This window comes from Neopsephotus bourkii, unplaced genomic scaffold (assembly GCF_033783945.1).
Source record: "Neopsephotus bourkii isolate Nb327-2 ecotype Australia unplaced genomic scaffold, CSIRO-AGI_Nbou_v1 NB_196, whole genome shotgun sequence".
In the NCBI taxonomy this organism is placed as follows: domain Eukaryota; kingdom Metazoa; phylum Chordata; class Aves; order Psittaciformes; family Psittacidae; genus Neopsephotus; species Neopsephotus bourkii.
This window is the reverse complement of record NW_026900709.1, coordinates 13,190,556-13,216,207: the sequence shown is the minus strand read 5'-3', so window position 1 is coordinate 13,216,207 and position 25,652 is coordinate 13,190,556. Positions and strand designations below refer to the sequence as shown.

The following is a 25,652-nucleotide window of genomic DNA, read 5'->3' as shown; positions in this document are numbered from 1 at the left end:
GTGTAGGAGCAATCCCAGACACAGCTACAGGTTGGGCAGAGAAGAGATTCAGAGCAGCCCTGCAGAGAAGGACTTGGGGGTTTTGGTCAATGAGAAAATGAACATGGGCCAGCAGTGTGCGCTCACAGCCCAGAAAGCCAACCGTATCCTGGGCTGCATTAAAAAGAGCGTGACCAGCAGGTTAAAGGAGGTGATCCTGCTCCTCTACTCTGATCTCATCAGACCTCACTTGGAGTATTGTGTGCACTTCTGGTGTCCTCAACATAAAAAGGGCATGGAACTGTTGGAACAAGCACAGAGGAGGGCCACAAGGATGATCACAGGATTGGAGCACCTCCCATATGAAGATCGGCTGAGAAAGTTGGGGCTGTTCCGCCTGGAGAAGAGAAGGCTGCGTGGAGACCTCATAGCAGCCTTCCAGTGTCTGAAGGGGACCTATAAGGATGCTGGGGAGGGACTCTTCATTAGGGACTGTAGTGATAGGACAAGGGGTAATGGGTTCAAACTTAAACAGGGGAAGTTTAGATTGGATATAAGGAGGAAATTTTTTCCTGTTAGGGTGGTGAGGCACTGGAATGTGTTGCCGAGGGAAGCTGTGAATGCTCCATCCCTGGCAGTGTTCAGGGCCAGGTTGGACAGAGCCTTGGATGACATGGTTTAGTGTGAGGTATCCCTGTCCATGGCAGGGGGGTTGGAAGTAGATGATCTTAAGGTCCTTTCCAACCCTAACTATTCTATGATTCTATGATTTGCAGCACAACAGATTATGATCCAGTGAACGTAAATGAATACATGGAAGTGGATTATCTGGACTAGGCACATACATCTTTTGTACCTTGAATTTTCTAGGCTATTAATGACGAGTTTGCTGGTTTAGACTCCAACATTTAATCCAAGAATTTGAGCTGAAGAATTATAATATTACAAATGGTTGTGGTTCAGAACTGGTTTAAGAGTGGTGATGTGAAAGTTTAACCATTTGACTAAAGTGTTGAAAAATCAATTTTTTTAAAATTTGTTTTCTGTATTTCTAAAGAAGGAGGTGAAATTTAGATACCTCTATCATGATGTAGTAGCTGTTTTGTGGGCAGTTTAGTGCAGCTGATCCAATGAACAGCATTCTGTTTCATGCTGTGATAAACTGGAAGCATAGACAAGGGAGCAAACATTCACATTTTCTTCAGAACCAGCATCCAAACACAATCCATTGCTACTGGTTATTACTCTGTTGTGGCCCTGTGGCTGATACTGCAAGTCTAAAAGCTTAGATTACCTAGATGGTCCATACAAAGGAAGCAGAAGGAAAGAAAGTAACAAAGATATTCCTGAATTTAAAGGACTTTATGTAGAAAAAGGGAGTGTATTTAGGCACAGTTAGTAAAAAGTTTAAAAAGTTTAAATTTGAGTGCGTGGAAAGGCAATTGCATCCTCTTCATCTCCATTTTGAACAGCCACAAAGTCAGTTTCATGGTTTGTATATTTAGCACAGACTTGACTGTGAGCTGAATTTAGTAAGAGTGTTTTCAGGGATCTACCTTTCATCTATAAATAATAGCAGTTCTATTCCTGATTGTCCTGTTTTTCCCCTTTGTTGGCCTAGTGAAACAATGTGATCAGTTAAAGTATGGTTCTATTTGTTTGTGTATTCTATAGCATCAATAACAGCTTTTGAGCATACTTTTATCCTTCTCCTTCATCTCCTTCTATCACCGACCTTTATCCTGGATAGAACTGTGCACATCACATTCTGCAGTCTCTCTGAGACCAACTGAGAACAGTTATAGGATGGTGTGTAGATGGATTCTTTTGTATGCTTCATTTCAAGATATTGACATCCCCTTTGTTTTAATCTAGCCAGTGAGAAACAGCAGGAGGAGAATAGCAGAGGAAGCTGTTCTGACCATTGATTTTCATGTGCCTTTTGGTGGTTCATTAGTTCCTCCAGCAATTGCTTCTTAGGTAGCTGTCTGTGTGTGACCATTACTATCCAACAGAATAGGGGCTGTCATGGCTGGTAAAGCCATAGCTGATAATGTCAACTTTCCTTTCCGAATTGTACTTAGTAAGCAATACTAAGCTTACTAATATTTACTAATTTACTAATATTTACTAATTTACTAGTATTTACTAATAAATTCCTTACTTTTGATTATGACATTCTTTTACAGTGTGCATGGGTGTCGGAAGAGTATAAGCTAGCTGTTTCACAAGGGAGACTAAGGCTTAGACAAATAGAACACTGTAAATATCAGCCCTCTGAATGAATTGCTCGTATGGAAACAGTATGTTCAATTTTGTTTCACTGGTATTGACTGGTATTGCTATTATGTCCATACCCAGCTATATTAGAATTCAAAACTGTTTAGTACTGTATACCAGTTAGACTGTTAGAAAGCACCAGACTGCCAGGCTGGAGTGAGGCTCTTACTAATTTCAAAACCTCTACAAATGTCCCATTTTACTGTAAACTAGAAAAGGGTGTGTGCTGGAAGGCAATAGGCAAATCATTGTTGTCTAGAAGTTGAGTAAGGCAGTACTTTCTGAAAATAGATCAATAATTTTAAAGCTATTTCTGGCACTGGGTTTGTTGTTTTTTTGCTTATGAGTCCTTCTTGTTCCTGTAATTTCTGAGAAAGATAGCTGTGATAATAAGTGTGTAAGAAATAGCTGCTGATTTTATTCCTGAAGTAGTGACATCATGAAAAAATCTGCATGTAGTTACTCTTTATACGGTTTGTGGTTTTTTGTTTTGTTTTCACAACATAGGTTGTGATCATAGGAACATGGAAGTTCACAGCAGAACTTCTAGGACACCACATAATTTTCCAGATAGCTGTTTTTAGGTTGTTTAGTGCCAGGGAATACAGTTGGAAAGCTGTGGTTCACAGAGAGAAAAATGATTCATGCACTGTCCATAACCCATATTTATTTTAGGTTATCTTTTATATCAAACAATATGTGTAGTGTGTTTGTCTTAGGGCTAATGTAAAGGGGTGATAATGTTCAATCATTGATTCAAATGTTGATCTTACAGAGAAATGTTTTCTTTAAATGTCAATAAATGTTATTTGCACACTTGCCTGCCTGCCATTAATCTGTCATGCCTGGTCTGACATAATTCATTCTGGCTGTTAAATGTTTTCAAAATGGAAAAATCCAGGTGTAACAAAGAAACCCATGAAATTTACTGTATTAATGGAGAATATATTTTCATGGTTAAATGAAAGAAAGCCTGTCAGCGGCTGAAGCCTGTTAATTTTTTATCTTACCCTATTGCTTACCTTTGTTGGTCAACTTTTACAAGATTTATTTTAAGCTAGTGTATTATCTGTGCTTAAAAAAAAAAAAAGCCAAACAAAAAAACCCAAACGATATTTTCCTCTTTTTCAGCCTGAGATCAGTTTGACTGGACTAGAAGACTCCATCAAGTTGTCCTTACTTTTGCTTTGCAGTCTGTCTCTTCCCAAGTATGCAAAATGGGATTTGGTGGAGTGCCATTTTTATGGCTTGCTGATAGCATGTAGTCATTCCTCAAATAGTGTGTGTGTGCAGTCCCAAATATTTGTGTGTAAGATGTTCTCCATCCAGTGGAGTTAATTGGGAAGTGTAGTTTTTCAGCAGCTGGTGTGGGCTATTTTGCTTGCCTGCATGGAACAGACTTAACCACTGAGAAGTTCTCTCCAGCTGGTGTCAGAAATCGTTAAATACTTGCAATCTGTAGGTCTTTAATAGGTTGAGGCTCCCTCTGGGGAGGACATTGCTAAGTTTTTCACAGCTAGAAGCCACTCTGCACATCATTTCAAAGCCCAGAGAAGGGTGAGGCCTGATACAGGGGAGTGAAAGGAGAAATTTTCTTCCTGAAGGAATTTTAGCTTCAGTTATTTTAGTGTTAAGTTCTGAAGAAGGGGTTGTAAAAGTGGTTGTGTTTGTATATAACTTTTCTCTGTAGAGAAAAAAAGTTAATACAAGGACATTCTATTTTCTGAAGCTTAGCAAATCAAGAAATAGAAAAAGAAAAGCACGAATTTATTTTACAACTTCAACTTTTTCGTTTACATTTTACATTTTGTATTTAAAAAATAATCCAGATTTTATAACATTGAAGATAATGGCAGATACAGTTCTTTTCCCTTTTTTGTACTGTAAAGCATTCCCATCTGTTATAGGAATGTTATAAAGGTTACAATATGTGCAATGGGACTTTCACTGATGGCAGATGTAGAACCTGATTTAGGTATGTATTACTTCAGTTCAAGAGGAGGGTAGCTTAGTTCAAGCAGAAGAGGTTTATGATACCTATTTGTCAAGTGTAATGCTGTAAGTTCTATGTCACAGTGCACAGAAGTGCTCACTTACAAAACTTTTCTTCAGTCCTCCCCCAGGACTCCATTTGTAACAATTTTGAATTAGATCTTCTTTTGTCAACATTGTCTTCTGGTATAAAGAAACGTTAAATGTATTTTGAAAATTTGGTGATACCATTTTAAGAGTTACTTATTATATACTCAGAACAAAAGCTGGCAATGAGACTAGATTTTTTTGTTTTAAGGTAAAAGATATTTATCCACAAAGGCTGCTTGGAGAGAGGCAGGGTAATAAATACTACAACAGCATGAAGAGTGCCATGCATCATTTTCTGGACAGTCTGTGTGGTAGGGTGGTTGGTATAGTGACAGTGAAATAAGTATCAGTTTGGGGTTTTCTTTTTCTTTTTATGTTTTTTTTTTTGTTTGCTTGTTTGTTTTTTGTAAGGTTGCATCAAAGCTCTTTGCAGTCTGTTCTCCGTTTGTTTGCATGTGCACTTCTGTAGTATTTCTTCTAAAGCATTCAAACCCATCATGCTCAATATGTTTGAGGTTTTTTTTAACCTTAGATGCAACTGTTCCAGTTTATGTTTGTATTCATCACCACTTCCCACCATGCAAGCAAATGTTGCTCTTAAGGTTGGCTTATCAGGAGCTACATGTCTGTGGTTGTTGTCTTCAGTGCATGTAGTACACTCTGTTCACTGATTTCAGGGAAGTCTTTCAGCTGACCTGCTTCGCTGTTGAGGTGCTAACTGTATGGTTCAGAATACTGTTTATTATTTGTGATATGCTGTAGTGGGTAGAACAGTAGTGAGAAACTCTCCTTGTAACTTACGTTATTGACCCACAATAGATAAATGACATTGACTTAAGCTGGGTTGTTTTTTTTTCAGCCTTCCATTCTTTTTCTTTCTTTTCTCTGTCCTTCTTTTCTTTTGGTCAAAAGACAAAAATGGTTTGGCACAAACTTTAGTGCAAATGCGTTTTAACAAGGAGGAAAAATAGGGTTTTTCTCTAAATGCGCTTGCCATCATTTAGAAAAAGATTATACTTCTTCTAACCTGACTTTGGTGACAGCCATGTTTGGTGCCTGCTATATGGTAAATTACCTCAACATCATGTAAACTTTTTGTTTTAGAGGAATGAAAAAATTTCTCCTGGAAAAGAGCAAAGCATGCAAATGAGTATATGCACACACTTCCATCTGAATATTGCTGTACAGACCTGCACTGCATGTGAATTTGCACACAGATTGTTTTCTTCTCTATCATGAACAAAAAGCACAATTATTTCTTTAATTAGATTGAAGAGCTGCTGCTTCATTCCTTATGAATTTATCACTTTCTCCAGCCAGACTCACATTTCTTTCTGACTATATTTCTCATGCCAGATAGTGGCCACTGATGCTGGAAATGGTGCATAAGTAAACCAAACAGCATGTTTTAAAAATTATTTTAAGCAGGTTTGCAGCTATCAGACATGCTTACAGAGAAATGGCTCAAACCTTAAAACTTAGAAATTCAAGTGTATGTTTAAGGTGCTAGTTGATCTATCTCAAAAAATCAAGAGCATTTGCATTCAGCGATGGTATTGTCTTGAATTGCATTTGTCAAGACCCCTTTCTTATTTTTCTCCCATGGTTTGTTCATGGGTGTGAGTCTTCTGGTTTTTTTTTTTCTATTCCTTCATTTACTGATAATATCTATCTGTCTGGCTTTCGTTTGTGATTCCATCTGTATTTCTTCTCAAATTAGGACAATATTCAATTTCTTTATCATAAGATGCTTTCTTTAGTACAGTTACATAGGGCTTCCCACTGTATGTGTGTCTACTTTGTTTTCCAGGAAGCCATTGTATGGATTGTTTCAATATAATTCCAGTATGATTGGATTAGAATCATTAGCCGATCCCTCAGATACCTGGGAAATTATAGAGACTATTGGAAAAGGCACGTACGGTAAAGTCTATAAGGTTGCCAATAAGAAAGATGGGAGTCTGGCAGCGGTAAAGATTCTGGATCCTATCAGTGTAAGTAAAAAATATGAAATTGTAACTTCATTGTTAATGTGAAAGAATTCTCAAACACAGTTGAAACATAAATCAAATGTATAAGATACTGAAAGCATCCTGAAAGGGAAAAAAATGCAGAATTCATTGACAGAAGTAGTTTGGGACCAGCACCTGAAAGCTGGAACTTACAATTTCACCATCTTGTTATGTTATTTAAGACAGCATTTGCCTGGTTTCATTTTGAGGTTTATGTAATTCTTCTGGTACAAATTTAGGTATCTATGCTTGGAGCATGCAAGTGATAAGGCACAGAGACATTGCGCTTAGGGGTCTGCTATAGTATGGAAAATGCAAGATGCTTTGAATCTTAATGTTTTTGTTTTATTCTGTGTACCCCCTGAAAGAATTACTTTTGCCATCACAGAAGTGCTTTGAACGCTAGGATGGTTTATAGTTGTCTTTTATAAGCTGGTAATACTGTGACGCCATAGTTAAGATAAAACCAGAAGAGCACAGCCCAAATTCTCAGAGGTAGTTCTGTGCCACCTCCAGTTTTAGTGGCCATTAAATGCCTAGCTTCCCTTGAGAAAGAGGGCCCTAGTTTTCAGTGGAAGTTCTAATTGGCAGTTGCTCAGGTTGGATCAAGCTAGAGTTTGATCATGACAGGTGGGCTAAAAGTACTTACTAAAAAGCTACATTTCTGTCATCTACTACTACTGAAATTCATCTTGGTTTTCTTTGGTATAAATCCAAAGAAGGTAGAAAATAAGATGATACCCTTTTTAGCAAAATGCAAAAAAAGGGAAAATGCATTAATTAATTAAATTAAATGTTTCTAATGGTCACAGTTAATGCAGAAACGAAGAAAGTTTCAGTGCTTAAGAACTGTTCTGAGTTGTGGCCTGTGTGCTCATATTAATCAGTATTTTGTAATTATCACAGAATTCTTTCATTAACAAATATTTAGTAACATTTGCTTATTTCATGGGTTTTGTTTTGTCTCTTTAATTGTTTCTGGTGTGTTTCTTTTCCTCATAAGAATGTTTTTACTGATGTGAAATTGTTTTGTGAAATTGTTTTCTGATTGGTTCCATCTGATGACCATAGAAAAAAGGATGAATCAAAGATTCCTGTATTTACATATAGCTTATGGATAAAAAATATGCATGTTTAAAAACAGGTTAAAATACTACATGTATAAATTTCTTATTTAGACAACTGAGCATAGTTAAGTATAATTTTTACTTCTCTGGCTGAGTATATTATGCACTCAAAGATTCCTTGAAGAACACTACTTGCTTTACACAGACTTCATGTTTCTGTATATAAAAAAAAGGCAAAAGTGGCATAATTTGATGTGGGTTAAATTATAGTACTGTGTGAATAAATTCAGCTGTGTGAAAGAAAACCCGCTTAAAGCTACAAACTAAAAAATGGTTCTTCTTCTTACTGTGTTCTTATGTTCTGAATGTTTGTGTTTTTTATTTAGGATGTAGATGAAGAAATAGAAGCAGAATATAATATTTTACAGTTTCTTCCGAATCATCCTAATGTTGTTAGATTTTATGGAATGTTTTACAAAGCAGATCATTATGTAGGAGGACAGCTCTGGCTAGTACTTGAGGTAAAAGCATTTTGATAACATTACATCTTAACTAGCAAATGTTTGGCTTCTGTTTGTGACTGCTAGAAGAGCACAGCCTTTCACAATTCTCTGATTGGGGCCATTAATCAAAGGACTGGTGAAAAATGATGTGTGGTAGCTTACTGTTGAAAATCACATCCAAACTTAAAGTTTGTTCAGCAGGGAATGTCCTTGCATTTTATTTCTGTTCAAGGTGCTACATTCTGCCTCCAAAACACACAAATCCTTTGGATATGAGTGATTGCCTAGAACCAGCTTGGTTTTTTCTTGGTTGAGGAAACATTAGACAAGACATTTCTCTAAACTTTCATAGAGCTCAAGCACTTCAGGGAAATGCAAAAGATCATGTAGTAGTAACATGGCATACAGTTAACAAATATGCCGTCTATTGCAAAAGCAAACAGGGAAAATGTAATGGGAAAGTTTGTTTTATGGTAACTTAAAACTTGAGGCTAGTGGTTGTTGAAAATCTAGCAATAGATATGCCTTCTATTAACTCTTCTTATTGAGTGGCCATCAAAATGTATTTTGGCAATGAAAAATGAGTTTTGGTTGTATTGTTGCCGGTTAAGTGAGTGCCAAAGTTAGTTACAAGTTGGGGATTTCATCTAGATTTTTTTCTAGACTAATTGAAACAGAGCTTTGCACAGACTAATGAGCAATACCAGACAATTTAAACATTTCTCTCTACTCTCTGTTCTTAAATGGTGACTGGAATCAGAATAGGGAATCTTTATTTCCACTTTAGGGCGTGGAATCCCAACAATACATCTGACTTCTATGTGGTACAGAATTACATAGCTTAAAACTTTTGAATGTGTTTCATTTCAGTAACTATTAAAAAAAGGAGCTTTGGTATTTTTCATTTGGTGGGTTTTTACTGTATGCCTGCTGGCTTTGTGTTGAGTTTGGGCTTGGTTTCCCATGTGTTTTCTGTTTTAGTTCAAGTGCAGTGTATTCAACAGAGGCATCACATATGGGATCCCATACAACAAAATTGTGTAAAGCAAAATCATGTCATATTCTGTGTAGCAAAGTCAAATGTAGAATTTGAGACACTTAGCTGTTCATACAGACCTTATCATAAAATCACAGAATAGTTAGGGTCGGAAAGGACCTTAAGATCATCAAGTTCCAACCCCCCTGCCATGGGCAGGGACACCTCGCTCTAAACCATATTACCCAAGGCCTTGTTCATTCAAGTGGGTTTTGGTGCACATTATGCAAAGTTTTAAAGAAATTTGGCATTAGAAAAAGTTTTTTTCCTTAAACAGATAAATTTACCAGACAAGTCAAACTATTTCTTGCCTTGGAATTTATATGCAAATTTAGTACGCACAGAAGTCACTTTTTATATTATAAATTAATGACCCTTTTTCAGTAAAAGGGAATACACCAAGTATTTGGACTTTGTTCCCCAAGTCTTTGGTAAAATATATCAATTGGATGTGTGACTTCCAAAATTTGTGATAGGTGAAGCACATGACAACTGTAAAATATGTTTCCCTACTTTTCAATATAAATGTGCATCATTTCACTTTTTAAAGCATTGCCATTAGATATGAAGTGGTAATGAAGTTTAGAAGCTCATTTCTACCCAAATCTTTGCTGACTGTCAAGAGCAGTGTCACTGACAGCTGCAGTAGTTTCCGTGGGGTGTATTTTTCATAGACAGTCATTCATTTGACATACACCACCAAGCAGCTGTCAGTCTGTACTATTTTTCAGTCACAGCCAGGTTAGGGATTTTTTTAAGTGAGGGCATGCTTTTCTGTATTCTATTTTGAGGCTAAAGATAAGTTAGTACAGTCTGTCTCAATAGAACATTTAGTGCAATGAAAGCAAGAAGCAAAGATCTTTGACTTACAGTGGCTTGTCAGGACATGGTTAAGCATGGAAAGAAAAACATGAGCTTTCTATCATGAGATGAAGTGCTTCTGTAAATATGTTTGAGGATTGTTATTAAGATGAACTTTCCCACCTAATTTATAAAAAAAAAAAAATTTAAATAAATCTCTACAAATGAATTAAAAAGTCAAATTCCTGCATAACTCATCAGTGTTTTCAAGTAATGAATTTTTGCTTCAGGAACTTATTTACGTAAAAGATACCTGGTTTATCATGTGGTCTGGGCCTTCCAATGAATTGAAACTTTTAGTCTACTGAAACCTTTTCATGCAAGAGGAAATTACTAATAAATGAAGGAAAATACATATCACAGAAATTAATGATTGAACTGAAACACAGTTCATAAAAACTATTTGAGAGATGCAAAACTTGAGAACTTCTGGTTTCATACCTTTCTCTGAATTTGCACTGTAGTATTTTAAACTTAATGCTGGTAAGGTGAAATGCACTTCTGTTGAAATGCATCTGATCTCTGTATGGCAGAAACGTTGGTAAGGGTGCTAGCTACAGAAACAGGTTTTTTTGAATCAAATAATTATGAATATTAAAGTAAGGAAAGGAAAGAGAAAGGGGAGGGCAAACAGCTGCTTAGAAGGATACGGACTAATGATGTAAGTGAAAAGGTATTTACAGAGATTCTAATTTTACTATTTCTTCCTCTTTTGATGTATGGCAGCCTATTAGTAGGAAATGCTTGCAAGAAGTTGCTTTTCTGGATCAGAATGTTTCATCTCAGCTGTTGACAGCACATGGCATCAAATCTGAGTATAGAGATATGGCTTCTGTCTACTTTATATTGCCTGCCAGCAGGAGCATTGATGGAGTGAAAGTTTAAAATGACTGTAATTTGTTGCCTCCCAGTTATCAAGAACATCAGTCTTTTTTGTCTTGCCTTCTCTTGGCACAAAAACAGTTTTTCAAAAAGACAATGCACATATCATTGTGAAAATACTCAAGTAATGTAAACTTGACTTACAAATCCTTTTTAAAAACAAAATACAGTCCTGTTCTGAATATTTTGATTTTAGTTACATTTTATAAATTACATTTCATAATCTTTTTTCATCATTTTTCACTTCCCTCCCCCCACCCAGGCTGCTGTGATTTATTATGAACACTGCTAATAAAATACATTCTGAGGTGGGTTGACAACATAAATAATTGGAAGGTAAAAATCTAGTTGTTCCCAGACCCATGTTGTAATGCAGTTCTACATGGTAGGTGTTCACAGTCTAAACAGGTAAACTGAGTAACTGTGGACTTGTCTTGTTTTTTCCCCTCTCACAACCTCCCCCTTCACAGCTGTGCAATGGAGGTTCTGTCACAGAGCTCGTCAAAGGCTTGCTGAAGGGTGGCCAGCAGTTGGATGAAGCTATAATCTCATACATCTTATATGGTGCTCTCTTGGTAAGGATGTTCATTGGGCTTGTAATGACAGCAGAGGGTGCAATTTACTCATCTCATACATACATTTTCCATTTATAAAGTATGGTAATGTTGACAATATTATGTGGGCTGTTATAGCAGCAGGAGTTGTATGAGGCATGTAATCCAGTGGACAGATGTTTATTCTATAGAGTATGTGCAGATTTTCTGCATTACATTCCCTAACAGTAGAGTAAAAAAAATAAATAAGGGAGTAAACTTTTTTTTTGTTACTGCTGGTATATAGGGCCTTCAGCATTTACACAATAACCGGATCATTCATCGTGATGTGAAAGGGAACAACATTCTCCTGACAACAGAAGGTGGAGTCAAGCTCGTTGACTTTGGTAATGACCATTTCCCATTTGTTTTTCTGATACATGCAGTTTAGCCAGAGGCATCTGTTTAACTTTCCCCTGGGAAGGCAGAATGCCATAGTAAGAAATTTTTTAAGAAGGAAAAATGGAGAAGGAACCTGATACTGCAAGAATAAAAACTCAAACCAAAAATCGGTAATAGACTTTTAACTTAAAAGCTTAACCATAATAAGTTAATAATTAAAAATAGTTCTGAAGGAACCATTTTATTTACAAAGCTCTTTTGCATTTCACAAGGAATGTCATTTCCAAGGTATTTGTCCTACTAATTTAAATTTAGATATTCTGTCTTTTGCATATGAAAAGGAAACATTCTTCTCTCTGAAATGGCTTTTGCTAGCCTTAAGCATATTTTTTCCCTCTGAGCAGAAGGTAAAATGGTCCCTTGGGTCCAAAACCCAACATCCATTTAAATTGTGATTACTGCTGCTAGACTTGAGCATTGCCAGTCTGGAAAAATAAGAAACAGGAAGCAAGGAAGAAAGGGACTTGTCAATAGAATTTAACTCTATTCAGCGGTTTTGTTTCCCTTTAAAGATACACTTGTAAAAATAAGGCAGCTCAGATACATATGCAACAGAATCACCAATTTTATTAAATGCAACAGACACCAATTATTAGTATTATGATTTATTGATGAAATAATATAATATATAAGGTAATCATCATTAAGAATAGCAGCATGTGAATACTATATTTGTTTAGCAGTGCATGAAGGTAGAGAAAAACATTCACAAAATGAGAGTAGTGTAAAATGGTGTGCCAAAAAAATCTGCAAACGATATTATTTTTCAGAAAATAATTTAAAAAATGTATGCAGTGGAAAGAAAATTTAATACTGATATTATCATGGTATTATAAATGTAACATGCTATTGAAGATGATAAAGTAATTTGGGAAACAGGAGGCTTTTTAGTATCTTCTATGGACAGAAAATTATCATGTTGAAGAGTAAAGGCAACAATTAAAATAGTGCTGCAAGAAACATATGGCCTGAAGCAAAACTTGGAGTGAGTCCCTGACCTAGTACAAGGGAGGAAGATCCCTTTGCATTTGGGGAAATTTTGGCAGTATGATCTTTGTTTGTAACTAATCTATTCTGGGAAAAGCTGGCTTTTCTCCCCAAACCAAAATGTTTTTATCAGATCTATCAAATGGCTTGGCTGCTGTGGAAGCTCAGTTTGGAGCTCTGGCTTTCAAAGGCAAATGAATGTGCTACAGCTCCAAGTGGCACATTCAAGGAAACAGAATCCCAAACTTTCTGGTGACCCATGGGTTTTTCCGATTCCACATTTTAGTTTTTTTTCCCTACTGTTAAAGGTACAACAGTAACAGTAGAAAATTACAACAAATATGACTACCTCAGAAAGAGACATGAGTTGAATCTTGAGTGTTTCCTAACACTTAATGGTTAGGAAATGCCAAGCAATTCCCACATATCTGTGGGCTTCCCGAGTAAAGAAGCAACCAGTACGCACCTTTCATTAAGTTGCTATTTTTCTCCTGTTGCCCACTGCCATAGTCATAGAAGGCACTCTGGGAATGGATTAGGACTGAGTCATGTGTGAAGTTGACCTGTTTGTACATTTGGTGCAGAAAGTGGAAAATCTATAGCAAAAAAATGCAAAGAGCTCAGAAATAAAAGGGACTCATGGGTTCAGATGGTTGAATGGCATCAAATTGGAGACTCTTCTTGCTTCTGCAAAAGTTTCTCTGTGATGTTGGCAGGTCACCTGCATCAAACTTTGTAGAAGTGGCCACTTTGCTCCTCAATTTACCAATAGCCAGTTTGAAACATCTTGTTCTCCTTTAGAGAAGATCTAAGTGTTCAGATCTATTACAACTCTACCTGAGGCATGTGGAGTGCCTGAAAACTGAAAGATCTCAGATTAAGTACCTCAAAACAGTGGATGCTTTGGATATTTTTAGGTTAATCCCTGGAACTAATAATCCTCTCCCAATTTGCAGGAATGTTAAGGAGATTTATTCTTTGATGAGGAGGGAAGGAAATACGTCAAAAGGAAAACAAAATAATAGTTTTAAATTTAATGTAGGATTGGATATACTAAGTAAGTATAATAAGAACTCAAATCAAGGGGGATAAAAAATATTAAATGACTATTCAGTGAATGCTATCCATTCTGTCCACAAAATGAGACAGAATCTTGAATAAAAGGTAATTCATATTCAGGGCTGTACATATAGATAGTGGGTCACAGAGAGGATTATACAGATACCCTTAATTGAGGCTTTTTTTTTTCCTTTATTGCATGATTTTATAGCTTGCTTTTTCAATGTAACAGACGTTTCTACCCTCAACTGCTCTCAACAGCATGATATATTTGAATAAGCATTCGTCACAGTGTAAGTCAACCCAAAATGTCTGCAAATTATCATTCATTTATGCTCATGCTTGCTCACACTTTCTCACCATCTCCCTCTCTCAGCTCTTTGGTATTCTGCACTGTTCTGCAGTGTCTGTAAATAGCAGCTACAAATTAAGCTAGCTGAAGAGAAATCAGAGTTAAATGCACAGAGGCTTGCTGTAGGTCCTAGCCATTAACTGTTTCACAGCGGTACTCATGAAATCATTGAAGACTTGCAGTCAGTCACACTGAAAAATAACAAATAAATACAGACCTGAATGTTGAAGCCAGCAATCGAATTATTTTATTTATGAATTATGAGTCCCAATTTCTTATTTATTGGCATCAGGCAATGTGTATTGTATGTGTTTCTACTAATTTTTGTCGCTGGGTAATTCCATAGGATCAGACCACTGTGTTTTTTGTTTTTAAACAAGGATAAGGTGAAATATGTTTTTAAGTCAGTGCTGGTTTTGTGTTAACTTATTGGAAGGCTCCTGAACTCTACACATATATGTTGACTAGAACATGGAAGATTTGCTTTTTTTCAGCTGTGTTTCAGTAGTCCAGCCCCAGTCAGCAAAGCCCTGAATCACAGCCTTTGTTGTGTATATGCTTAACTCCCTAAGTAAGAGCTGCAGCCTGAGCTTGAGTTTGCAGGGCAGCATTTAAGCAAGTGCTTAAATGTTTTGTTGAACAAGAGCCTCTGCAAATACTCTAGTGAACAAACTGGCTGCCAGCAGTGTTCAGGGACTAAGTTTCTGAAATGGAAGTTTTAAAGTTAAGTTGTATTAGTATAGTTCTTGTTTATACTCATGGAAACATCAAAATGAGGTTTGTGATATTTAGGTGCCAATTGAATTTTCAAGTTTGAATGAAAGTGCTTCAAACTGAGAATCATTCACAAAAAAATCTTTCAGCAATTCTGAATGAAACCAGCAAGCTGAAATTAATTAAACAAGTAATTCAGTGCAAATGCTGCACCTACTTTCACCAGGCATTCTGCAGCTGTACTCCCAGGTTTGGGGTTTGTTTTCCAGATACTTGAAATAAACTAACTGAAATGACAATAAATTTGAGGCCAAGTTTTTTAGATCTCTTTTATTGCAGGTGTTTCAGCCCAGCTCACCAGCACACGGCTGCGTAGAAACACTTCAGTGGGAACACCCTTTTGGATGGCACCTGAGGTAGGCAAACATTCCTGTCTGGGTTGTCTTCATATATTGCAGTGCACACCTCTTCACCACTTCCACATAGTAAGATTTTCTTTCCTCCCTTCTGTTCCTACTTTACTCTAGGCCCCTATTCATTAAAGTGTATGTACCATTAGAATATACAAAATGGATTTCTAATAATTTGATTATTCTATTATCCGTAATGTTTCCATAACAGTACTGACAACCTGCAAATAACTGAGGGTCTTCTTGAAAATGTTATGACTCGCCAATCAAATATTGTATGTCTTGATGTGCTTGTCTGTGCCTCTGAGTATCCTGGAGTGAGGAAAAGGAGGATTTCCTACTTTCCGGATTTGTTATATGACCCTGCAAAACCCTGACTCAGCTATGTGGTTTTTAACCTTAATGACTGAGTAGGGACCTCTACACTTAGACACATGAAGCAGCACAGCTTAACAATGGAGAAAAATAGTGTATAGGCTGCCTAGGCAACTATCTTAGACCATATTTTTCCGTACTACTCCCCAGACATAACCCTTTTCCCTCTATTTAATGAAGCTCTAGGAAGTTTAAACGCACTGCTGAACAAAGTCTCTTCTGTATTTTCCCTAAATTTGGGATGAAAGATGTTAATCTTTGCCCTTGCCATTAAAAAAAGAACAAAAAATACTTTTGTAAGGTATGGGTTGTGCAGTTAAAAAAATATGGAATGAAAAGGGAGTGATCTTTTTATTTGTAATCTGTTAAACCTTCAGAACAGTAGTAGCCTCATTTCTGTTGAAGGCCATTAGACTTCTTTGAATTTTGTGACATTTCTGATGGAATTTGTATCTGTTACAAATACACACAAGTCTATTTCTGTATGTCAGACAGTTAAAACTATTGTGCAAACATTTGTTTTAGAACATTTTACACTTTTTATACATCTATTTCTGTTGCTAAGGAAGGCTGATTATAGCTGAGTAGAGAAAAGAAGCTGCTGTAATGGATCCAAAATTGATCTTGCACACTCTCACAAAGAATGGTTGATATTTTACCATCTCCATAACAACCAATTTACGTCACAAAGGAGACACAAGATACCTTAGAAGCCACTGTGCAAGCATTATTTATGGAATCACCTTGGTTGGAGACATTCTGAAACCTTCATAAAATATTCCTTTAGACAATAATTGACATATTGTGAAACATTTTATTAAACTGGGATTATTAGATGTTATTTTTACAGTACTGTTTTGCTTGAATAATTACCATTAAAAGCAGGAATTGTACTGAATTCATTTTCCCATCCTGCTTGAAAGTATTAATTCCTGACTTAAAAAGAAATAGGCAGAGATTTTGATGAGAAAATTTTTTACCTGAAAATACAACACATGTATAAGCAAGGTGCGCTATGTGCCTAGCACATCAAACCAGCAAGAGAAGTAGCTTTGAATGCTTCCTGTTTTCTCAAGATTCCTCAAAATAACCAGTACCATAAGCATAGTAACTCATCTCACATTTGCATGCCTGCGTGAGCCAGGACGATGAGGCTTCACAGAGACACAATCTGCAAAACAGCTGTAAGATGCTCAGATATCCATTATGCTGTTGTTGAAATGGCTTTTAAATGACAAGTTGCATAACAGTCATGCTAAAGTCACTATGGTTGCTTTCTTTGTGTTTATACGAATGACATATTTCAACTGGCTTGTGAGGTGCAATGTGCCTTACTTCTGCGGAGATCTTTCTGGAAGTTTTAAAATGTGCAACCAGATTTTTATGTGAAAGGTGAAAGATGAGGACTGCAATAAGCTGAAAAACTCTGCTTGGGTAACAGCTTATTAGGAACAGTGTTTTCTAGATGGAATTGTGATGAGAATAGTAAAACCTAGAAAAGTAATTAACAGTTGCAAAAATTTGTCTGTTTTGACATACGATAGAATCTATGTCAAGCCCCAAAATACCATAAAATAACTGGACAGGAAGAAATATTACTAATCAGAAATAGAAAGCATGAAGAGTAAGAAATTTTTATTATTTATTTGTTTATTTTTTTGTTTTTTTGGACTTCTATTATCTATGTGTGAAATGTAAGAGCCTCAGTCAATGCATAAAGCAATCATGGGATCTCATGTAATGATGAGAAAGATAGATTTATTCTGAAGGGCAAGTGGAGAGGGGACTTAAAAAAGCTTGCTTTGGAGGAAGAGACTACAGGAGTGTTTCAGAGAAGTGAACCTTGTGAAATGAAGCCGACAGGGAATATTTTCCAGGGTAAAACCCAGGAAAATACAACTTGGGAAAGAATTGTGCAAAATTATTCAAGCTGGCAGATATGAATAACTGGATATAAGCTAGAGACAAATATGCTGAGAACTAGAATGGCTAGGATCAGGAACAGTCTGCATAATGAGGAAAAGCATTGTATTTTAAGATTAATTTTGCAAAATGTATCGAAGGGATTATATGGCATGGTACTTGCAACAGAAAAAGTTCATAGGAAAATAGGGTGAGGGTGATATAAGACGTTCTTTTCAGCTCAGTGTTCTTACTGGCAATATGAAAAGCAGCAGCTTATAACCATTTTGACTGACTCAGACATCTTCGAGGGCTGTTTTTTCTTCTGGTGACTGTGAGGCTTGTTTAGCAGCAACATGACAAATCAAAAAGATCTGCCCTTGAGCATTTGTTCTGAGCAGAGTGTGTGATTAACAAAAATTTTGCTGAAAACTGAAAATAGAGGGAATAACTAGTCTGTGTTTAAATATGTTTAAAATAGTTTAAATATGGTGAATGCTTAAACCTGTCTCTTGCCAAACACTAAAGGTACTGAAAATCTGTTCCTTGTATGCTGAAAAAAATTGTGTTGAATGTTAGCAGGAGGAATCAGATTTGAAACTTTTGAACTGAACCACCTATACGTCTGTAGTTCTAAGCCTTAATATGTTTTGTCTTCAACCTCTAGTGAAGAACTGAACAAAATCTAGTTCAAATAGAATTGCAGTTTTCCTTTTTTTCTAAACGTATCATGATCTGTCTGGGAATTTGACTCTTGAAACCAGCTCAGTTAGAATCTGTACATGTTTTCTTTGGCCAAATTCTACTTTTCAGAACAGAAAGAGAAAGATGCTTGAAGTCAGAAAGAACTGGAGAGATGCTGAAAGTAATTTAAAACCATTCAGAGTATGCTTATATATTTTACTGATAACTGCTAAAAATGACAATGGTGCGTGAATACTTAGGTTTTAAAAGGAACATTAGTAAAACATAGTTGATCCTTTGAAGAATTATGTGTTGAAATATGACACTGACAGTAAAAAAGGTTGGGACATTGATAAAGGTAAGAGTTCTGTAACAATGAGTTAACCAGTGGTAAAATCTTGGCTTTGTTTTGCTATTAATTACAGGGGAATTTCAGATGTAATATTATTATTTAAAGCTGTGTTAACTCTGTAGTTTGGACGTTTGTTAACCATCCTGCCAAGGTGAAAGAGTGATCAGTAAGACTGCCGCAGATTGTTTTCTTTCCCCCTGCTGAATCGAGGTATACTCCTTGGGATAAAATTCAATGTGGCTGAGCATGAGAATAGATTTTTGAATTGTTAGAACAGTAATTGACTAGTTTAAATTGTTTTTCTTTTTTCAATGCTCCTATGTAGTTTTTTTAAACCGTAAGCCTGATTATAAGTGTGTGCCTAATCCTGAAACAATGAGTAATATTTGCATTGTTTCAGTATAAGGCTGTGTTTCTGCATAATCTAAAGAGAAATCAGTGAAACTGGTAGAAAAAGGACCCCAACAAGTAATTTAATGTACTTAATGTAGTTGAAAAATATATGAAGGGAAAAATCTAATTTTGCAAGGACTCGCAGCAGCTTTTCCACTGAGGCCAATATTCATTACAGTAAGGGCTGTATTCAGAGCTAGAATTCTGTAAAAAAAAAAATCCTTATTTTGGTAAACTAGGGCTGATTTCTTGTATTTACCTCTCTCAGAGGAGACATCAACAAATTACAAAAGAAGTCCATTTGCCAGTAAATACATGCCATGTGCAGTTAAATACTGAGTTGGAAAAACAGCATAGAAAAGACAACTCCATCACTAACCTGGGCTTAAGTTTTTATTTTACTTTAAACAAGTACAGTGATACATTCCTTTGAAACTACTGAATATATTCTCATTTTGTCACACTTCAACCTAGCTTATTTTCAAGCCCTTTCTAGCCCTTTCCAGCCCATCATGGTACTCAAGCCAGCAGCCAGTTAACAGTTTTAGGTCTCTTCACTTTGATTCCTTATTAACTAACATTAGCTCTTCTGGTATTCACATTTTCACTACACTTTTAAATGCCAAATAGCATGGAATTTTGTAAATGCTGATTTATAATCATAGAATCATAGAATAGTTAGGGTTGGAAAGGACCTTAAGATCATCTAGTTCCAACCCCTCTGCCATGGGCAGGGACACCTCGCTCTAAACCATATCATAGAATCATAGAATCATAGAATAGTTAGGGTTGGAAAGGACCTTAAGATCATCTAGTTCCAACCCCTCTGCCATGGGCAGGGACACCTCGCTCTAAACCATATCATAGAATCATAGAATCATAGAATAGTTAGGGTTGGAAAGGACCTTAAGATCTCTAGTTCCAACCCCCCTGCCATGGGCAGCAACACTTCACTCTAAACCATATTACCCAAGGCCTCGTCCAACCTGGCCTTGAACACTGCCAGGGAAGGAGCATTCACAACCTCCCTGGGTAACCTATTCCAGTGCCTCACCACCCTAACAGGAAAGAATTTCCTCCTTATATCCAATCTAAACTTCCCCTGTCTAAGTTTTAACCCATTACCCCTTGTCCTGTCACTACAGTCCCTAATGAAGAGTCCCTCCCCAGCATCCCTATAGGCCCCCTTCAGATACTGGAAGGATGCTATGAGGTCTCCACGCAGCCTTCTCTTCTCCAGGCATCAACTGCTCTACCGCTGTCCGTCAGTTCTGTAGCCCCATCATAGAAGGCCACCAAATTGGTCAGGCAGGATTTCACAGTATCACAGTATCACAGTATGTTAGAGATTGGAAGGGACCTCGAAAGATCATCTAGTCCAATCCCACTGCCGGAGCAGGAACACCTAGATAAGGTTACACAGGAACGTGTCCAGGCGGGTTTTGAATGTCTCCAGAGAAGGAGACTCCACAACCCCCCTGGGCAGCCTGTTCCAGTGTTCCGTCACCCTCATTTCTGTCATTTCCCCTTAGTGAAGCCATGCTGGCTGTCACCAAGGAACTTGTTGATTTTCATGTGTCTTAGCATGCCTTCCAGGAGAATCTACTCCAAGATTTTGTCAGGCACAGAGGTGAGACTGACTGGGCTGTAATTCCCCAGGTCATCCATTTTCCCACCCTTCTTGAAAATGGGGGTTATGTTTCCCTTTTTCCAGTCATTGGGAACTTCACCTGACTGCCATGATTTTTCAAATATGATGGACAGTGGCTTAGCAACTTCATTCGCCAGCTCCTTCAGGACCCGCGGATGGATTTCATCAGGTCCCATGGACTTGTGCATGTTCAGGTTCTTAAGATGGTCTTGAACCAGTTCCTCTCCTACAGTGGGCCCAAGGTCTTCATTCTCACAGTCCCTGCGTCTGCCTTCCAAGACTTGCGTGGTGCGGTCAGAGCCTTTGCTAGAGAAGACCGAGGCAAAGAAGTCATTAAGAACCTCAGCCTTCTCCAAATCCTGTGTAGCTAGTTCACCCGAGAGCTGCCTGAGGGGGCCTACGTTCTCCCTTGTCTGGGAGATAATAATGAACTGTAGGAATCCACTGCTTAATATAAATAGGATATAGATTTCAAGAACATATATGCACTTATTTTTCAGCCTGAAAGGCATTTAAAAAGAGTTGTATAGTGAAGTAGTATGCATGTGTTGTGATATGGAAACATAAGGGATTATCCTAGAAAGGAAAATATTCCCTAAAAAGGAAAATATTTCCTTATAAGATCTTCCATGAAGGTGTAATAACTATTCTCTTACAGGTAATGATTAGATAGATTACTGAATTAGCTTTTACAATTTTTTTTTTAACCTTGTGAATTATAGTAATTGAGATAAGATTGAAAACATAATTTACAAAAAATAACTGAATGTCATTTGGAAGAAACTTCACAGATAGGAATGGAAAAAACTTCTGCTGCTTTTATAGAATTTGTGTTTATCTGCCATGATTATTAATAGTGAAGTGATTGAAAATCCCACACATTTACTGGGTAGAAATAATAAATGCAGTAAGTAAATGGTAAAAATAAAGAATGGTGGCATTAAAACATTCATAACATAGATTTTTGTTGAAGTATGATTTGAATAATTGCTTGTTGTTTAACATTACTTATAATAGTATGTGTTAGGCCTAAAGTGAAAGGGAATAGCCTTGCTGTGGTTTAAGCCCAGCCAGTAACTCAGAACCACGTAGCTGCTCGCTTACTCCCCCCCTTCCTCCTCCCCCTGCTCCTGGAGGAATTGGGAGGGGAATCAAAAGAATGTAACTCGCACGGGTTGAGATAAGAACAGTCCAGTGACTAAGGTATAACACAAACCACTGCTGCTGCCACCAATAATAATAATTATAAGGGAAATAACAAGGGAAGAGAATACAACCGCTCACCACCCACTGACTGATACCCAGCCCGACCCGAGCAGTGATCTCCCCCTTCTGAGTAACTGCCCCCAGTTTATATACTGGGCATGACATGCTGTGGTATGGAATACCTCTTTGCCTAGTTTGGGTCAGGTGTCCTGTCTCTGCTTCATCCTGGCTTCCCCTCCTCCCTGGCAGAGCATGAGATTCAGAAAGTCCTTGGTCAGAGTAAACATTACTGAGCAACAACTAAAAACATTGGTGTTATCAGCATTCCCAGGCTGAAAGTCAAAACCACAGCACTGCACCAGCTACTAAGAAGGAGAAAAATGACTGCTACTGCTGAACCCAGGACAAGCCTACTTGGCAAAGACTCAGAAATTACATCCCTGCTTTCAGAAGTTAAAGTAGTGGGATACCACTACTTTTAAAAGTGTGTTAAAAATTATTTTTAGGGAATACTAGCTGCCTTCTTGAAATGCAGAACTGAGTTTGAGCATGTCCTGTGGTACATGTGGTGAATAGGTATGGGCATGCTGAAGAGGAGCTACTACAGTGTCCATGTGGGAAGAGTGGGAACCATTGATCTAAACAGATAGGGCAAGATTGTATGGAAGAACTGAGGGACATAGAAGTGGAATGGTTTGCTTAGGGACTTAGAGCAGGTCAGTGGCAGAATGTGGGATAAAATTAGGCCTCTAAATGACCGCATGAGGCTGAATTTTCTTTAAAGGGGATGGCACACAAGAAAGGCAGAGAGTGCAGCAGGGCAGCATCGGCAAGCTCTCCCTGCAGAGCAAGGTCCAGCAGAATGCATCACCTTCTCCTTTGCCTCCAGGAGACCTGACCTCCTAATGGGCTAGCATGGTAGTAGGGGGTTGAAAAGGATGTGGCATCTGGAGGGAACCTTGCCAGTAACCTTGATAACATATGATAATCTTGTGAAGGGATGTGGAGGGGTTGCAGATGCTTCTGTTTTGTTGTAACCTAAACAGCAGCTATGGAGGGGTTGTAAAACTTCCATGTAAGGTGATGAAAGATTAAAAAAAAAACAAAACCAAAAACCCCAAACCAGTAGAGAAAATAATTTCACTACCACACTGCTCTGCACTGAGATCTTTATGGGAAGTCTGTTTACTTAGGAGGCTGGAGTTGCCTCTGAGTTTTCAGTTTCTTTGCGAAACACCATTTACAAATCTGTGCGAGGTGTGTAGTATGTAATTCTTACAACTCAGAGGTAAATCTGTGGGTCAGAAATAAAATGTGTCAATGCTACTAGCATTAGTAGTGTTGAAGACTTTATGACCTCATGGTACAAAGCAAAATAGATTTGTGTGCTTGAAAGCTTATATGTTTTTCCCCACTGTATCATGTGGTCTAATAAAAAGTATTGTGCTTCTCTACAGATGTAGCCTGCTGGCAGAGCAGTCTAATTGTCTCAAGAATATTTCACTTGGGTGAATTAAAAGCAAAAATAAAAATTGATTACTTGCAGGTGTTAAAACACAATTGACCTCTTGACATTTAATAAATTTTCAATGAATCAACATTAATTGTGATAATTACCCTGAAGAATTATTTTAAATGTTCAATACTTTCTATTTTGGGAACTTTTCTAACAATATAATCATTATCTGATGCACCATGGAAAAATTTGTATGATGATAAATAAGAAACTGAAATCCAAATAACAAAATGGGGGAATATGGAACCAATTTCAGTCAGAAATTTGCTCTCTTTTGATAATATGAATGTGCTTGAGGGAAGGGAGAGAGGGGCAGAGGGAAAGAGGAAATGAGGAAGGGATAGAGATAGATAGATATTGCTTTGGCCTGGACAATTCAGTATCCCCAGTGCTGCTAAATGCTGTCATGAAAGATAGTTTCCTCCCCCCCATGCATAGTAATTAAAAGAATATTTGCTATTCTATTTCCTATGTATATAAATTAAGTTGGGTTGCATAGTGTAATGTGGAGCACAGAAGTTCAGTTGGTTTATTCCATTTGACTTGCATAGCTAGCAGTTTTGTTCTCCTTGCAGCAAGGGTAACAATTTTGTGCCACCTTCATTTTACATACGCAGTGCTTTTCAGCATTGTGCTCACACACCTCATAAGCTGCTTAGTTAGCCACGTCAGCTAAGTACAGCACCACCCTAGTTCAGGAGCTTCAACGTTTTTAACTCCGGACTTCTTTCTGCGGGTGGGTCACCAGCACTAATTGTGTAGCAGTCGTCTCCAGGTAGCACATCTGTATTGCTGTTAATGGTATTGCGTATGCTTGCAGCTGTACTTTGTACGTGCACTGTATACTGAGGCAAAATGAAAGTAAGTTCACTTCTAATAATTCTAGGTAAACGTAAAAGGGTTTGATATATTTTGTTTCAACTAAACATATGTATAGCTTCCTCTCTGTGAACAAGTTAGTGTGACATTGTGCAAAAAACAGTATTACCTGTTTTTCTTCTTTTGAATACACCTGTGATCAACTTATGGGCTTGCTGAAGTCAAGGAAATCTTTGCATTGATTTCAGAACAAGTGGAATTATATCTTTGAGGTCTTCTAGTCAGGGTTAGAATGATCTTATGTATCTCTCTGAAGTTTTGTGTTCTCTGTAGAAGTGGTAAATCAGACAGAATGCTTAATCACTGGCTTCTCTAAATACCCTTCAGTTAGTGTGACTGATTTGTTTATGTGCCATCTTTGCCAGACCAGTGAATTCCCCTCACTTCACCCTGTCCGAGTATGACCCTCGGCACAATTAGTATTGACAGATACCATCATGTTGGCTCTTTCTGTGTGGTGTTTAGGTGCTTTCCATCCTACTTCAGTATGGCTGAGCATGAAATCATGATGAAATTACAGCTAATACAAGAAGTGACAGCCTGTCTCCTTAGCAACCTGGGTCACTGTGTGCATGTAACCAGCCTATGCCAAAGGGAAAGACTTGGTGCTTATTCCTTTAGTGTTTACTGGTGAATCTCAAGATTAACTACGTCCTCCCCCAGAGATTGGGCATGATGAGTACCGGTTTTGCAACAATGCAAACTCCCTTCTTTTTCGCTTGTACAAGGGCAGGGAAGGATTTGCTGGATATAAAATAGGTACAGATGTGATGATGTCTTTGCAAAAGGTAGAGAAAGGAAGTAGCATTTTCTTTCAGTTTCAGATAATTTCTTCTGGGCTCCCTATCTTCATGCCTCACTGGGCAGAGCAGGCACCAACAGAGCTGAGAGGCAGTCTCAGCTCCAGAACCTTGACCAAAAAGGACAGATGATTCCAAAAAGATAAGTATCTCTGAGTTCCCAATAGAGACTGGAACATAATGAAAGATAAATAAGTTAAATTTTTGCTTTTGTATTTGGCTTTTAGAGATATTTGCTCTGCAAACAGTTGCAATGTTTTCCAAGACAAAACAGGACTGGGGCATTCCCAAGGACTTAGCTTGTAAACTGTGACTGAGACAACTTCAGATTTCAAGGCAGTGTTGTCTGCTAGCCAGCATATAAAGCAAACTGCTGATGTGCAATTCCCCTTCATTAACAAAATGCTGTAAATTTGACTCTTGCATTAAAATTTAAAATTAGTGGCATTTGTGTGTTTTTAAGTGGTGCATAACCTGGTAGGATTCTTATAAATCCAACAGAAACTGAAAACTTGTTTCAAACTAAAGTGACCATTAAATTGATATATATGCTGCATACTTGGTATCAAAAGAGCAGTTAATTTGGTGTGTTTTCAGTGGTGCTTATCACACTATAGTCAAGCTACTGTGTGAAACATACTGGACTGAGCAGTCCACAGGCTCAATATTTATAAA

The 25,652-nt window shown here is 37.4% G+C and overlaps 1 protein-coding gene across 5 annotated transcripts in view; it reads left to right on the top strand.

Moving 5' to 3' along the window:
• MYO3B (myosin IIIB) overlaps positions 1 to 25,652 on the top strand; it is a 205,685-nt gene that overhangs the window by 22,799 nt on the left and 157,234 nt on the right. For all 5 annotated transcript variants that reach the window (XM_061342730.1, XM_061342724.1, XM_061342747.1 and 2 more), the window contains exons 4-8: positions 6,152 to 6,335; positions 7,807 to 7,941; positions 11,173 to 11,277; positions 11,543 to 11,642; positions 15,149 to 15,225. In XM_061342730.1, coding sequence (XP_061198714.1) covers positions 6,152 to 6,335; positions 7,807 to 7,941; positions 11,173 to 11,277; positions 11,543 to 11,642; positions 15,149 to 15,225 — 601 coding nt within the window. The remainder of the gene's footprint in view (positions 1 to 6,151; positions 6,336 to 7,806; positions 7,942 to 11,172; positions 11,278 to 11,542; positions 11,643 to 15,148; positions 15,226 to 25,652) is intronic.